At 44.7% G+C, this 13816-nt stretch overlaps 1 protein-coding gene across 3 annotated transcripts; it reads left to right on the top strand.

Annotated features, from left to right (window-relative positions):
- The first annotated feature begins 3455 nt into the window (after positions 1–3455).
- LOC147199249 (1-acyl-sn-glycerol-3-phosphate acyltransferase delta-like) lies at positions 3456–9907 on the top strand. Of its 3 annotated transcripts, none has more exons than XM_086122124.1 (9): positions 3456–3564; positions 3942–4123; positions 4206–4375; positions 5501–5662; positions 5746–5899; positions 6005–6107; positions 6204–6279; positions 7349–7547; positions 8479–9174. In XM_086122124.1, the coding sequence occupies exons 2-9, from the start codon at positions 3946–3948 to the stop codon at positions 8568–8570; spliced, it is 1134 nt and encodes a 377-aa protein (XP_085978250.1). In that variant the 5' UTR covers positions 3456–3564; positions 3942–3945; the 3' UTR covers positions 8571–9174. The 3 variants fall into 3 exon arrangements, with proteins under 3 accessions (XP_085978250.1, XP_085978249.1, XP_085978247.1); XM_086122123.1 differs by lacking the exon at positions 3456–3564 and adding an exon at positions 9208–9907 and having other exon boundaries at positions 3766–4123; positions 8479–8582; XM_086122121.1 differs by lacking the exon at positions 3456–3564 and having other exon boundaries at positions 3767–4123.
- Positions 9908–13816: the final 3909 nt, after the last annotated feature.

Below are 13816 nucleotides of genomic sequence, written 5' to 3'. Positions count from 1 at the left end.
CCGCCGGTCGCAGTAGCTGCAGCCACTAACAGAACATGGCCGCCGGGAAAGGGCGTCCGCATTGGCGTGCTGGGCCCCAGCCCGATGTACCACAGTGAAGTGGAACGCCTGCAGCTCCTCCAGCCACCATGCTACTTGGCCTTCTGGTTCCTTGAATGACATCAGCCACTGTAGTGCGGCGTGATCTGTCCTGATGGTGAAAGGCACGCCACACAGATAATACTTGAAATGGCGTGTAGCCAAAACAACTGCTAGCAGTTCACGTCTGGTAACACAGTAGCGTCGTTCACTCTTGTTGAAAGTGCGGCTGAAATAGGCCACCACTCGCTCACCTTCCGGTCCCACCTGTGACAACACCGCCCCCATGCCGACATTACTTGCGTCCGTGTCCAGCACAAAAGGCAAGACTGGATCTGGCGGGGTGAGAACAGGAGCGTTCATGAGGGCTCTTTTTAGGCTGCAGAACGCCTCCTGACAATCCGGCATCCAGAGGAAGGGTTGGTTGTCTTTAAGGAGGTGGAACAAGGGCGCCCCGATGCAAGAGAATCCCTTCACGAACTGTCTGTAGTACGACCAGCCCCAAGAAGCTTTTCAACTGCTTCTGGTCTCTTGGTACTGGCCAATCTTTAAGGGTGCGGACCTTCTCCTCCAGCGTGCTGATGCCCTCACCGTTCACTCGGTGGCCCAGGAACTCCACCTCCCGCTGCATAAAGTGGCACTTTTCTGGCTGCAGTTTCAGCCCAGCCGCTGCAATTCTTCCCAGCACCAGTCTCAGAGACTCTATTGCAGTCTGAAAAGACCCACTATGGACGAGGACATCATCCAAATACACCTTTGCATCGGAATATTTGAGAGCACTGTGTCCATCAAACGCTCAAATGTTCCTGGTGCATTGCATAGTCCAAAACTCATGACCTTAAACTGCCAGTGTCCTCGGGTGGTGCAGAATGCCGTCTTGGGTCTGGACTCTGTGGTGATGGGGACTTGCCAGTAGCCACTGCGCAGGTCGAGTGATGAGAACCACGCAGAGCCTGAGACCAAATCCAATGTCTCGTCTATCCGTGGGAGCGGGTAGCAGTCCTTTTTTGTCACCTTATTGAGCGGCCTGTAGTCCACACAGAACCGTGTGTCTGGTGCTCTTTTTCCGGGGGACCATGACCATGCCAGACGCCCACGGACTATCGGAGGGCTCTATGATCCCTGCCTCGAGCATGGCACGGATCTCCTGATCCGCGGCCTCCTGCTGGGCCAGAGGCAGGTGTCGGGGCCGAACCTTTACTGGTCGCACGTCGCCGTGTCGATGTGGTGCTCAACCAAGCACACCAGGCCCACCTCATTCTCACTGAGGGCAAAGATGTTCTCAAAGTCCCACAGTACCTGCCACAGCTGCTCCCGCTGCTCGACATCCAAGCCGTCACAGTTCTTCTCCCAAAGGGACCGGATAGCCCCAGTCTGGTTCTCTGCTGGCCGATCCGGGGTTAACTTCACTGACGTGGCTGGGCTGGATGTCATTGGCCCCGCCAGTGAGCAGTCCATCACGGGGCGAGCGGACTCTACCCCGTCTACCGTCGACGAGCAGTCCATCACGGGGCGAGCGGACTCTACCCGATCTGCCGTCGACTGTCGAGGAGTCAGCGCTGCTACTGCCTTGGACAGGCTAGGTCAGGTCATCCGCACATCTGTGTTCTCCGGTGCAGGGTCTGCATTGTTGACGGCCACCCCCGGAGTACCCTGCCGAGACGCCAGGATCAGCCCTACATGCTGACCACTGGGCAGGGTGAGCACCCCAGCTCCTAAGTCCACCACACATTTCGCAGCTTTTAAAAAGTCCCGTCCAAGAATACAGGGATCACTCACGTCAGCTACCCAAGCTGAGTGGGTTTTCGACAGACCCCCCAGGACGAACAAAAATGTCCCTCTGCCTCTCATCTTGGCTGTTTCACCGGTCACGGTCCTCAGTTTTGTAAAGGTTGATGTTAAGACGGTCCCCACTGGAACAACGTCAGGCTTCACAATTGTGGCTGAAGACCCAGTGTCAACCAGGGCTGTACAGGAAACGTCCCCAATCTGCACACGAACATGACTGGGGTCCCCCACGTCCGTCCAGCCCACCGTTATAGCTTTCTCTCCGAATGCGGGTTGCAGTTCCCGGTTAACAACTGTATGGGTCCGCGTTGTCGGGGCTACACGGACCCTTTTCCATTTCCCTGCTGGTTCAACATCTTTGGGCAGCGCCGCAGCAGATGACCTGGCTGTCCACAACCCCAGCAGACAGCGGAGCGTGCATGACGCCCGCTTCCTTCCTCCTGCTGTGCTGGGCGGGTCTCTATTGCGCACACCAGCTCCTCCAACCCCGCTGGCCTGGGCTCCTCCCCTTCCGACAACGAGGTGGCCAAAACGGTGCAGGCTGATGTCTGTAGCGCCCCCTTGGTTGCAATCTCCCACTCTGTAGCGAAAGAGAGTGCCTCTCCCAGGGCTGCCGGGTGGGCAAGCTGGACGTGCAGGCGCAGCTCATCCGGTTTGAGAGCTTGGATGAACTGATCTCGTATAAGTTCATTTTGGATCTCATTTGGCATTTCAGCATATGCGCGCCGACCCCGGCTCTCGATCTCATGAGCAAGACAACGGAGCGGCTCACCGGGATGTCGATCACGCTGCTTGAACTCACAGCGCAAAGAGTCTCTCAAATTAAACTCCCCAAAGCGCCTCTGCAAAGCACCCACCAGGGCGCTGTAATCGAGTCTCTCTCCGGGGCTCAGCAGCAGCAGACAGGATGTAGCCTCCTCCGTCAGCGAAAGCGCTAACTGCACCGCTTTCACCTTGTCCGACCAATCCGCTGTGTCGGCCACCAACTCGAACTGTGCTCTATAAGCCTCCCAACTCCCTTTCCCGGAGAATTTAAGAGCTTTCATGGAAGGCCACGCGAGCCCAAGGGCGCCGCCATGCATGTTTACGTCCGTTGCGATGGCGGCGGCACCTGCCGCTACGTCATGGCGTAACCCCGTTTTGGCGGGCCTGCGCTCATTTTGGCGCGAATCATCAGCTTCATGACGACCGCGCCCGTTGCAACTCGACTCAGGCATATCAATCACGCACGGTACGGCTTCATCCTTTACCGTCCACCGGGTAACGGGATCGCCGCACGGAACGGCCTCTTCTTTCACCTTCCGCCGAGTACCGGAGTCGCCGAACATCCTTACGCAAAAACGGGGGTGCGACGGGTGAATCCAAAACTTCTGACACCAATGTTGCGGAGAGAAGGCTCGCAGTCGCTGATACTATTCATCATTTTTAATAAACAAAATAAGTAATAAACACATGCATTCCAAGGAGTTGCTGTTAGCCACAACTCACGCCCATGCGCTCCTCACTCAGACTAACTACCGGAGCCAATATTCCCCAAACCTGGCTCCTCCCCTCCCTGTGATGTCACACAAATACAAGAAACAGATATTACAATACATAGTTGCCCCCCCCCCACCCTTATTTTAGCTTGGAGAAGTTGGGAGTCAGCCTTCCTGGGTCACGGAGCAAAGTACAAGTTTACTTTTCTGGCTGACGTGGGTAAGTAAGAACTTTTTTTCTATAAATACTACCGTGATATGTTTTTGTTTTTTTTCAACTTGAATGGGTGGTGTCGTGTTGCTCAATTGCGTGAATGTTGATCTCATCTCTCACAGCTTTGTAAGCCTGAATATAAAGTTATTGCACTCGGACATTTATGCAATCTAACATGAGGGTCTTGACTACTGTCCGAAATAAATCTAACAGCTGTCTTATGCTGCCTCCAAACGAAAGAATCAATTGAGCTGACACATTTCAATGACAGAAATGCGTTGTGCAAGTTCTGGTTGGGTGCTGGATGTAGTCCCAGCTCATGGCAACACAATCTGTTAGCTGTACTTCACACAACTACTGATGATACAGTTCAAATATTCCAGAGCAATGAGTCTGGTCCAGCTACTGAAAAGCCACTTCTTGAGCCACCTGTTCATCTGCTACGTGTTCCTGGTCAGCGGCCTCATCATCAATCTGCTGCAGCTATGCACTCTACCTTTGTGGCTACTCAACAAGCAACTGGCCCGAAAGGTCAACTGCAGATTTGCCTACACCGTCTACAGCCGTAAGTACTGACTGGTGAAGAGTTAAAAAGCATCTTGGCCTCATCATGCAGTCTTTCAAATGTACTGTCAATACTCTCTTAGAGCTGGTAGCAGCATTGGAGTGGTGGTCTGGAACGGAATGCAGCCTCTATACAGACCCAAAGTCTTACCCTTTGTACGGAAAGGAAAACGCAATTGTGGTTCTCAACCACAATTTTGAGATAGACTTCCTGTGTGGTTGGGTCTTCTGTGAGAGATTTGGAGTTCTTGGGGTAAATCTGCTGATATTTTGTCTTCAGTAATCCAGGGGGCTTCCCCACACCATACCCTAATACTGTAAACACACTCTAAGGTCGGTTCCGAGACCTCAGGTGCGACCTAAATTGAGTCACACTTCTAATTTTTGATTCAAGCAGCGGCCGTCATCCTTTTTGAAAATGACAGCTTCTTACTGATTGTGAAGTGCAACCATACTTCTGAAATTACCAACTTGCTCAAATAACCTTTAATCATGATATTATCAGTAATGATAGTCATCTTTTGGACGACAAAGACATAATAATTTCTCAGTATTTACCAGCTGCAACTTAAGTTAGGAAACAAATAAATATTATGCAACCCTTGATTTCTATAAAATCCAGTGAGTGTTTAGATTTTCACACAGTCACTTCAACAACATTCTTAGGAAACCAAAATATCCCATCACTGGTGGAATATGTTTAGAACAAATCTGCAGGCTATTGATGTGGTCCCTTGGGGACTATGTTGGTTACCCCTGGGTTTGAGTAAAATGCTATAAATTAATTTATTGATCATTCGGCTCTCACTTTCTTGGCAAATATCTTTTCGATTCGTGTTTAGTGTGTGCTTGTCCCCTTATCCATTATCATCATTTTATGGCCAGGATGTATTTATGTTAATGCAATAATTAAAATATTTCAGTGAGTTTAGGTGCTGGGCGGATAAGGTTGAAGAAACATTGCTCTAAATGTATGTCGTTTCAGGATATCAGGAACTATGCCCCAATTTTCTTTTCTCCAAATTGCAGGCAAAATAAATGTTGAAAACACTGTATTATGTACTGTACGTACACTTAAATTGCTTAAAGACTAAGGTCAAAAATCCAGTGCTGCTCTTCATGTTACTGTGTCAACATCATCTTTAAATAACTCATTTGCATCCCCTTTTTGGATCCTGTTGTGTGGAGTTTTATGCTCTCACAAGACTCATTTTTGCATAAAGAATGTAGCTGAAGTTAGACTACCAAATTTACATATCTACAGTATGTAAAATTATTCAAAGATATTTTTCTTTCTTGTTCTCAAGCTGACACACCTTCCGTTCAAGTCCTCCGGTGTCCCTCAGGGGTTTCACAAAGTGGTCTGAATGTTTTTCAGAATTCCAAAGGTCTTGCCAAAAAAGAGTTGGCCTACGTCCCCATCATTGGTTGGATGTGGTACTTCCAGGAAGTTGTTTTCTGCAAGAGGAAGTGGGAAGAGGACAGAAAGATGGTAACTCGAAGTCTTCAGAACCTGAGAGACTTCCCTGAAAACTATTGGGTATGTGGGAAAGTTGTACCCGATCTTTATCAGTGATTAACTTCTTGGAATAAAACCATTGATAAATAATTTTGCGGTGCAAGTTTTTCATTTACTGTGAAGGAACTCGCTTCACAACAGAGAAGCACCGGATCAGCATGCAGGTAGCCGAGACCAAAGGTTTGCCCAAACTCAAGTATCATCTTCTTCCCAGAACCAAAGGCTTCTGGGTCACTGTTCAAAACCTTAGAGGAACCGGTGAGAATCTGTCACGATCTCTTCACATCACTTCCTGTATGTCCGCGTACAGTCATTTCCAAATGAGTGCACACTTCAACCCCTTTTGTCTCTTTTTCTGCACAGTCGCAGCTGTGTATGACTCCACACTCAACTTCAGAAACAACGAAATGCCAACTCTGCTGGGAATCCTTAGCGGAAAGAAATACCACGCAGATTTATACGTGAGGTACACTGACTGCTTTCTGCTACCGCATGGTGCTTTCTCATGGACGTGGTCATCCTGTCTGTATCTGAGAGCTGCTGTTTCCTTGGTTACTTGCAGGCGAATCCCGCTGGATGTGATCCCAGAAGATGAATCTGAGTGTGATGACTGGCTCCACAAACTCTACCAGGAAAAGGTGAGGTTCCTGTCTTCGAGTTAGAAGTAATGCTTTGTTTCCCCCTCTTTGATTATTTCGTTTCATAAATGTAAACATACAGTGAAACTCCCCTACAACGAAACCGACATGGGCGAAAATACCCCCTTCGTGTGAAAATTTTTTCATGCATGAAAGCCATTCCCACTTTTCTGCTCCCCCTACAACGAAAACCCCCCCTGTTCCGTTATGCAAAACCTTTTTCTTTGCTATTGCCTCGCAACGAGATTCACTATAACGAAAACAAGCCTTCCGCAAAAGTCTAATCCAACCTCAGCATGCCACAGTGACCTCTACTGCTTCGTTTGGAAACAGCAACAGCAAACACCACACTGGTTTACACATGCGCAGGAGTACAGGAAGTATTTGTTATTGTTCGGTTCAGACGCAGCACGAACATTGCATTGCTAAAATGGCTACAAAACGGACCTTTGCATACCAAGGAGTTAAGAAAAGAAAAGCTTTAACGCTTGAAGACAGGATAAAAGTAATAAAAATGACAGATGGAGGAAGCAAAATAAAAGACGTGATGCAATAAATTGATGTAAGTGAAAGTAAATGCTGATCATAAATTTTGCAATTTCTTTCCCTTTTTTTTTTTCGACGCTGGCTATATGACGTGTCAAATGAGTGTATGCTCATACTTATGCACTATTGGAATACAAATAAAAAGTACTCATCTCCGTTTTTTGTGTGTGTTCGTGTTTATGTCTGAGATAAAATTTGCTCCAGTGAAAAGTCCCGTTGTAAAAAAATTCTTGCTGCAAACATGATTTCGTTGTAGAGGAGTTTCACTGTATCTCAACTAAATGAATGGAGATTCTTTTTTTGACATGACAAACCAAAAAAAAAAGCACAGATCTCCGCCGAGGCTGAACCTCCTTCATCAGACAACTTTTTTTTTTAATATACAGTATATTTTTGTATATTTTGCAGTTCTCAAGGCAGGTGTCAAAAATAGGATGTTTTTATGATGTTTGAGAATCTTGGTTGAGTTGAATGTCCCTAATCTTCTTTTTAGTGACTATTATTTGTATGTATGAATGTAAAGGATATCTTTCAAAAAGGCTACATGCAGACGGGGCGGTACCCCGGCCCCATAGTCAGCCTTCCACGCCGCCCCTGGTCATTGATCAACTGGTTGGTCTGGTCCTGCCTGCTCCTATACCCACTGGGCCTGCTCTTCGCACAGCTCATCATTTCGGGATCGGTGACGACCATCTTGTCCACAGTGGTGCTCTGCACTGCAGGTCTGTTTCACTTTTAAGTTTTAAGGGTTGGACTAACCCTCCCTGTATTTAACCCGCTCTTGTTTGTTTCACAAAGCAACAGATTTGTCACCTTGTAATGTAAGTTGCATTTCTTTTTATGGTCTTGCCAAGAAGTGATGTGGTTGAGGCAGGGACACGTTTTATGTGCTTACTTGCTAAAGTAAGTACTTCAACTAAAATATTGAAAGTGAAGTAAACCTATTCAGATGCAGCACCATAAATACTACTGACACGTCTTAATACTCAATAAATCACCTCCGCACAACTCCAAAAACTCCACCCTACAATATGATATTGACGAGTTAATTCTCTCTCTCTGTATATATTCAGTCATTCATTTTCCGAACCGCTTTATCCTCACTGGGGTGGGGTGGGGTTTGCTGGAGCCTATATATATATACACATACATACATATACATATACATATACATATATATATATACATACATACATACATACATATATATAGCGCCGGTGCGGATTTGGAACTGGGAGTCGCGGCTTGGAGTTTGAAGCGGATTACGTGGGACAGGAGAAGTGAACTCATCTCTTTTCGTCAATGGACCCTACAGCTTCGTGTTTGCTTTCAAAACTTAGCTTGTAGCAGACGTCTCTGATCCACTGGTGAAAGGACACTTTGATCCTCTCCTCTTTCATCTAGAACTGCTTCAGACAAAGTGTATGCAGAAAAGTGGTGAAGATTGCACGACTGTCTGTGTCCTATGTGTTGTGTTGTGTTATTTTTGTTGTCTTGAGTAAATATACTGTAGATTGTCAATTCTTTGTCGCAGACAATGTCAGTGATAAAAATGCAAGTGTTTTTTTTTTCTCTGGCAATATTGACAAGTATGTGTTTGTTTTACATTTCAGTAGTAAAATATTAAATGTTCAACAAATGTTTATCTCACAGTTTCAGTGGGAGTTCGTTGGATGATTGGCCAGACTGAGATTAACAGATCTTCAAACTATGGGAGCAAGACGACTCGTCAAAACAACAACTGAGGAAGCCAAAAAGTACTTGAAATGAACTTAAATGAAGATTTAAGTTCCTAGCTTTATGACTGCACCGCTGCTTTCTGCTGCAACAATTGGCGATCTGCCCTAAAGCACAATGCAGGCAGTGTACTTCAGAGAATGAAGTTGACAGTGCCGAGAACACTGGTGTTCAGCTTGCCTTCGGAAATGTCGTCACTTTGGGGCAAGCATACCTAATATGACTTTCAAATTAAAGTCACAGCAAGCTCAGAAACGATTTAAATAGATGTTTAAAAATGGCACATTAAGTCAGGATGAAAGTGACCATATTTTTGTTTGAATAGTCACATAAAACAATTTCAAAAATTGTATGCACTGCGACTGTTGATTTCTACCAGTGTATCTGTTTTCTCAATTGTATTGTTAAAAAGAGGTGTGTGCGAAAATCATCCAGCTCAAGCACACTTCCTCTCTGCGACATAATTTAAAATGCACAAGTTTGTTATTGAATTACTGCACATGACAGTTCCTGTAATGAGGTCCTATTTTGGCTTTCAGTAACCTTTCTTACGTACCAATCATATGAGCAAAGGTGAATAAAATTGGGATCGTCACATAAAATGGCTCCAGTCAGTGTATTATTTTTATTTTGCTCTTATTACAGCTGTATCACATGTTTTGGAATCTGTGAGGGAGCAACAGCGCACGGAGAAGAAGAAAACCTGACACCGGAAGGCAAAGACTCAAACCCCTGGACCCCAGAAATGTGAGGCTGTCATCTAGACAAATAGTTACTGGGTAATTTATTTCATGGTAATGGTAAATTGTTACAATATAATGCTATGGTATCCATCCATCCGTGATCATGAACTGCTTTATCCTCATGAGGGTTGCGGGTGTGCTGGAGCCTGTCCTAGCTGACATTTTTTATTCAAACTCCATAGTGCTATCTTGTGTGTGTGTGTGTGTGTGTGTAATGTGTCTTTGTGTTTTCATGTGTATGAAGTAACCCTCCTCTCTGCACACGCACACACACACACACACATACACAATACAAATGCAGAGCTCATCTAAAATAAATAAATGAAAGCATGTTAATTCTTGTTAAATGAATCATTCTGACAGTATTTGAGGGAATACAGTGAAAAGAAGACAAAATATTTGTTCCTGCTAAACACAGCTGGTTAGGCCTTTATGTTGAGGGTTGTTGAAATGGCTTGACTCTGATTGGAACTGAGATGCTACTATATTGTGAATTAAAATGGCCTGAATCTCTGTTGTGTCTGTACTTTTAAAGGATTGTTTTTCTCTTATCCCAAGTTAATATCCGAACACATTCTAAATCAATATAGTACTTGAACAATGCACTATGTGTGTTTGTGTTTTTATCCTTCTGTCATAATTTTCCTGTTTGTGTTTTTCCAACCAGTCTTCCACTTTACTAATATTGTCCTTTCTGTCGGGAAAAAGAGAAACTTCAGCAACAGCAAAGTGTTATTGTGTGCTTGGGTTTAACCGGCGAGGTCTAGTGGCCAACAGCAGTTAAATCCCGGACCTTCGAGCAGATGGGCGCCGAGGTGTTCCTGCCGTCGAATCGGGTGCATGGCTTTATTGCACAGTGTTTTTTTCTTGTAAGTATGCCTTGATTTTGATGTCTGCTGTAATAGTCACAAATGACATTGTAATTGTACTACATTTGAAGAACTACTCGTTATTAAGGATATTTCTACCTTTCCTATGCTCACGCATCTAATTCCATGGATGAACATCACATATTCAAAGGTAAGTGTGTTTAAACCAAAATTGAACTTTATTTCATATTGTTGCATTCGCGGACTTTGGCAGCTAATGTTCGCGCGATTGCTCGCTGGCGTAAAATGGCGCCCTACCGTAAGTTCACTTTCTAGTCTTTTTTTTCTCTCTTTTTTTTAAATGCAATATTTACACCGGTTCGCAAGTCAACTTTACTGCTCCGAAACGGTGCGCTACTTTTAACACAAAGAACTGATCAAAGAAAGTGCAGACGTTTAATTGCTGGAGCAGCGCCGGAATGTCAGATAATAAAAATCAAGTGTCTGGTCACATTTCTCTCAATGCTCTGCAGCACCAAAGAAGGGCAAGTGCACATGATCGTACAGTACAACACATAATAAAACTGACTTTTGTTTGAGTGGTGACTACTGGAATCAATTTGCCCCACTACACATCTTAAAACATTCCCAGAAATCATCCTTTTTTTTGTCACGCATGCTGTTCAGGACACACAGTCAACTGTTTTCTTTCTCATTTGAACAGATGTTCAGGAATCATTCACACTGAATGAATAAAAGAATCCAATTGTGTGGAAGACTACACGATCAATGACCTTCCACCAGCATTTTCCACATGATTGAAATGCATTTCCCTCCATCTTTTGTCTACACCCCTTAACCTCATTAAAGTTGTGGGTGAGCTGCAACCTATTCCAGCTAACTCTGGGCAACAGGTGGTGTACGCTCTGAACTGTGGTGTGAACTGTGTGGAGTTTGTATGTTCTTCAAATGCATGCGTGGGTTTTCTCCGGGTATTTTAGGTCAAGTGAAGACTCTACAATTGCCACCAGTCTGAAATGTAAGTGGTTGTTTGCGACTGACTGGCAACCAGTCCAGGGTTAACCCTGCCTCTCACGTCAGCTGGGATAGTCTCCAGCTCTAATGAGAACAAGCGCGAGGACGATATAAAATGGAATTTTTAGTACTGGGTTATGTTGATTTAATGACAATGTATTTGAATACATTCATTTTTTTAATGACAAGATTGGGATTCTCCACTGATGCACAAACTCAAGTCACCAATTGGCTGTTGTCTGAAGGTAAGGCATCAGGCTGAGGCCGGCCAGGTTTTAAGCCACATGATAGGTTGCTGACGGAATAGGTTGCACTTGCAGCACGATGGTTATGTTGACATGGCTACTGTGTTTTATTGGTTAGGGTCTCGAGTATACAAATACGAATGGACTTATCGTCGGGACCTCTGACTTGTGAGGCCTCTGTGTATTGTTTCATACCAGCCACCAAAAAACATTGATAAAAGAGGCATTCAGATCTGCCAAAGTGTCCATAAACCTTTCTATCACCATCTACTAACAAGAAGAACCCTTTTGTCTTGAATTTGTGCATCTTGTTCTAATGTCTTCCTCATATGGCCCGTCATTGTACATCTACTAGTGTGAGAATATTTATTGTGAAATGACGAATATTTGGAGCATTTGTTCGCACTTCCCAAAGGTGACTCACCCCAAAACAGATGGAAAACAGCTCAGGGTGATCCAACTACAGTATACCCTGCACACTGGACATTGTGCCGCTTGGATGCAAACACAACAGCATCAACAACTCATCTAGATGAACTCGCTCTACTCTTTTGCAATGGCTGACTTCGAAGATGATCCACTTCAAATAGAATTTCACCCATTAATATCCTGTATACTGTACTGTAATGCAAAGGGAATTCATTTGCTCAAGGTTCATCCAGTTTAAGGATCTTTTCAGAACAATACTGTCCTCTACTGGTGTGATACAGGTACTATTGGAAGTGTTGCAGACGGTAGTTTAGAAAACTTTGTGAGCTTGGTCAACATCGACATGTGCATTAAATTGGTACACATATTTATTGGTCAGGGAGGAGATGCGGGTTTTCTCTAATTGCGTGTGAAAGAATTATTGAATTATATACAAATACAATTTAAAACATGCAGTACAATTAATTATTAGCATTAAACTTGCACACATCCTGTTTGAACTCTATCAGTCCGGTTTTTACTCATCACATACACTTTTTATGTGGAACATATTGTTTACAGGACAGTTCTGTTGTGTAAATTCAATGTTAAGTTTCATTCATTCATTCATTTTTCGATCCATTTTATCCTCACAAAGGTCGCAAGGGGTGCTGGAGCCTATCCCAGCCGTCTTCGGGTAATAGGCGGGGGACACCCTGAACCGGTTGCCAGCCAATCGCAGGGCACACACAGACGAACAACCATCCGCACTCACATTAACACCTTGGGACAATTTTAGAGTGTTAAAACAGCCTGCCATGCATGTTTTTGGAATGTGGGAGGAAACCGGAGTACCCGGAGAAAACCCACACAGGCCTGGGGAGAACATGCAAACTCCACACAGCAAGGCCGGAGCCGGGATCAAACCCACAACCTCTGCGCTGTGAGGTCTATGCGTTAACCACTGGAACACTGGGCCGCCTTGTTAAGTTTCAAACTATGCATAATATTAAAGTGGCTTAGTTTCGACTTTTTAGGAATAAATGCTCTGCTTCATTTTGTATGAACACCTGGCCCTACTGTATTACTGTATTTTATTGTTGGTCATTTTGATGGTACTTGGAGAGCAGTATTTTTGTGGTGAGTATTTTTAGGAGTTACTTGAACTTGTCAACCACGGATGTGGAAATAGAATTTTCATACAGTAAATCTGCAATTTTGAATCTTCTTGTACGTTTACACGCCGCCACTAGAGGTCACTGTCCTCCCAACAAATTCAGTTTGTAATGCAGCGCAGCAAGTGAACGGATTTGGCAGTTCAAGTATTTTAATTTAAACCATAATAAAGGAATGGCTGTACTATATTTTGGGTGTTGCAAACCATTGTCATTTCAGGTTTCGCACTGGAGAGCCGCAGTGTGCACTACGTTAGACAAAGTTCCTTTCTCGTTAAAAACAGCTATCAATGAAGAAAAGTAATGAAGATTTCTCCTATTTTTATTTTTTATAACTAGATGAATTCATATTGCATTTGCTGTCATGTTTTACGGAGCTCCTATGGTGACACGGAAGCCAAATGAATGGTGTAAAACTGCATTGTCCCAATATGTTGACGAAATAATGCCTTTTTTAAATGAGCGGTTATGTCCTGTGCGAATTGTTGAGAAACGACAAACAGTACGATAATACTTAGTATTTTCTCTCTTTTTACTTTAAGCCATACTCAAAGTAAAAGTCGATCACAGGTAACCTCTTCCACGACATCTGGGGTATACGCGCCAGCTGAGTGGTTTTTTTTTTAAACTCGACAAACAAACACACAGAGGTGTGACTGAGACCATTGCTTTGCCATACCAAAGTCTGCAGTGGACTGACAGCGGTTGTGACCGTGTCCGCGAACCTTGAGCTGGACTGCACAGACGATCCTTGGAGGCAGACGCTTGGACCATCGAGGACACGCCACCCACCCACTCGGTCGTTTCTGAGCTTTCCGTGATCCAGGCGTGTCTGTGAA

Source organism: Hippocampus guttulatus, chromosome 10 (assembly GCF_054856545.1).
Source record: "Hippocampus guttulatus isolate MCC_2025c chromosome 10, RoL_Hgut_1.0, whole genome shotgun sequence".
Lineage (NCBI taxonomy): Eukaryota > Metazoa > Chordata > Actinopteri > Syngnathiformes > Syngnathidae > Hippocampus > Hippocampus guttulatus.
This window is presented reverse-complemented; position numbering and strand designations above follow the sequence as displayed.

What these genes read in the sequence shown, in the direction of transcription:
- LOC147199249 (XM_086122123.1), top strand. Translation starts at nt 3,919, where the DNA reads ATGATACAGTTCAAATATTCCAGAGCAATGAGTCTGGTCCAGCTACTG. An exon ending in AGAGATTTGGAGTTCTTGGG is followed by an intron (nt 4,376 to 5,500) that starts GTAAATCTGCTG and finishes AATGTTTTTCAG; the next exon opens with AATTCCAAAGGTCTTGCCAA. An exon ending in AGTGGTGCTCTGCACTGCAG is followed by an intron (nt 7,548 to 8,478) that starts GTCTGTTTCACT and finishes TTTATCTCACAG; the next exon opens with TTTCAGTGGGAGTTCGTTGG.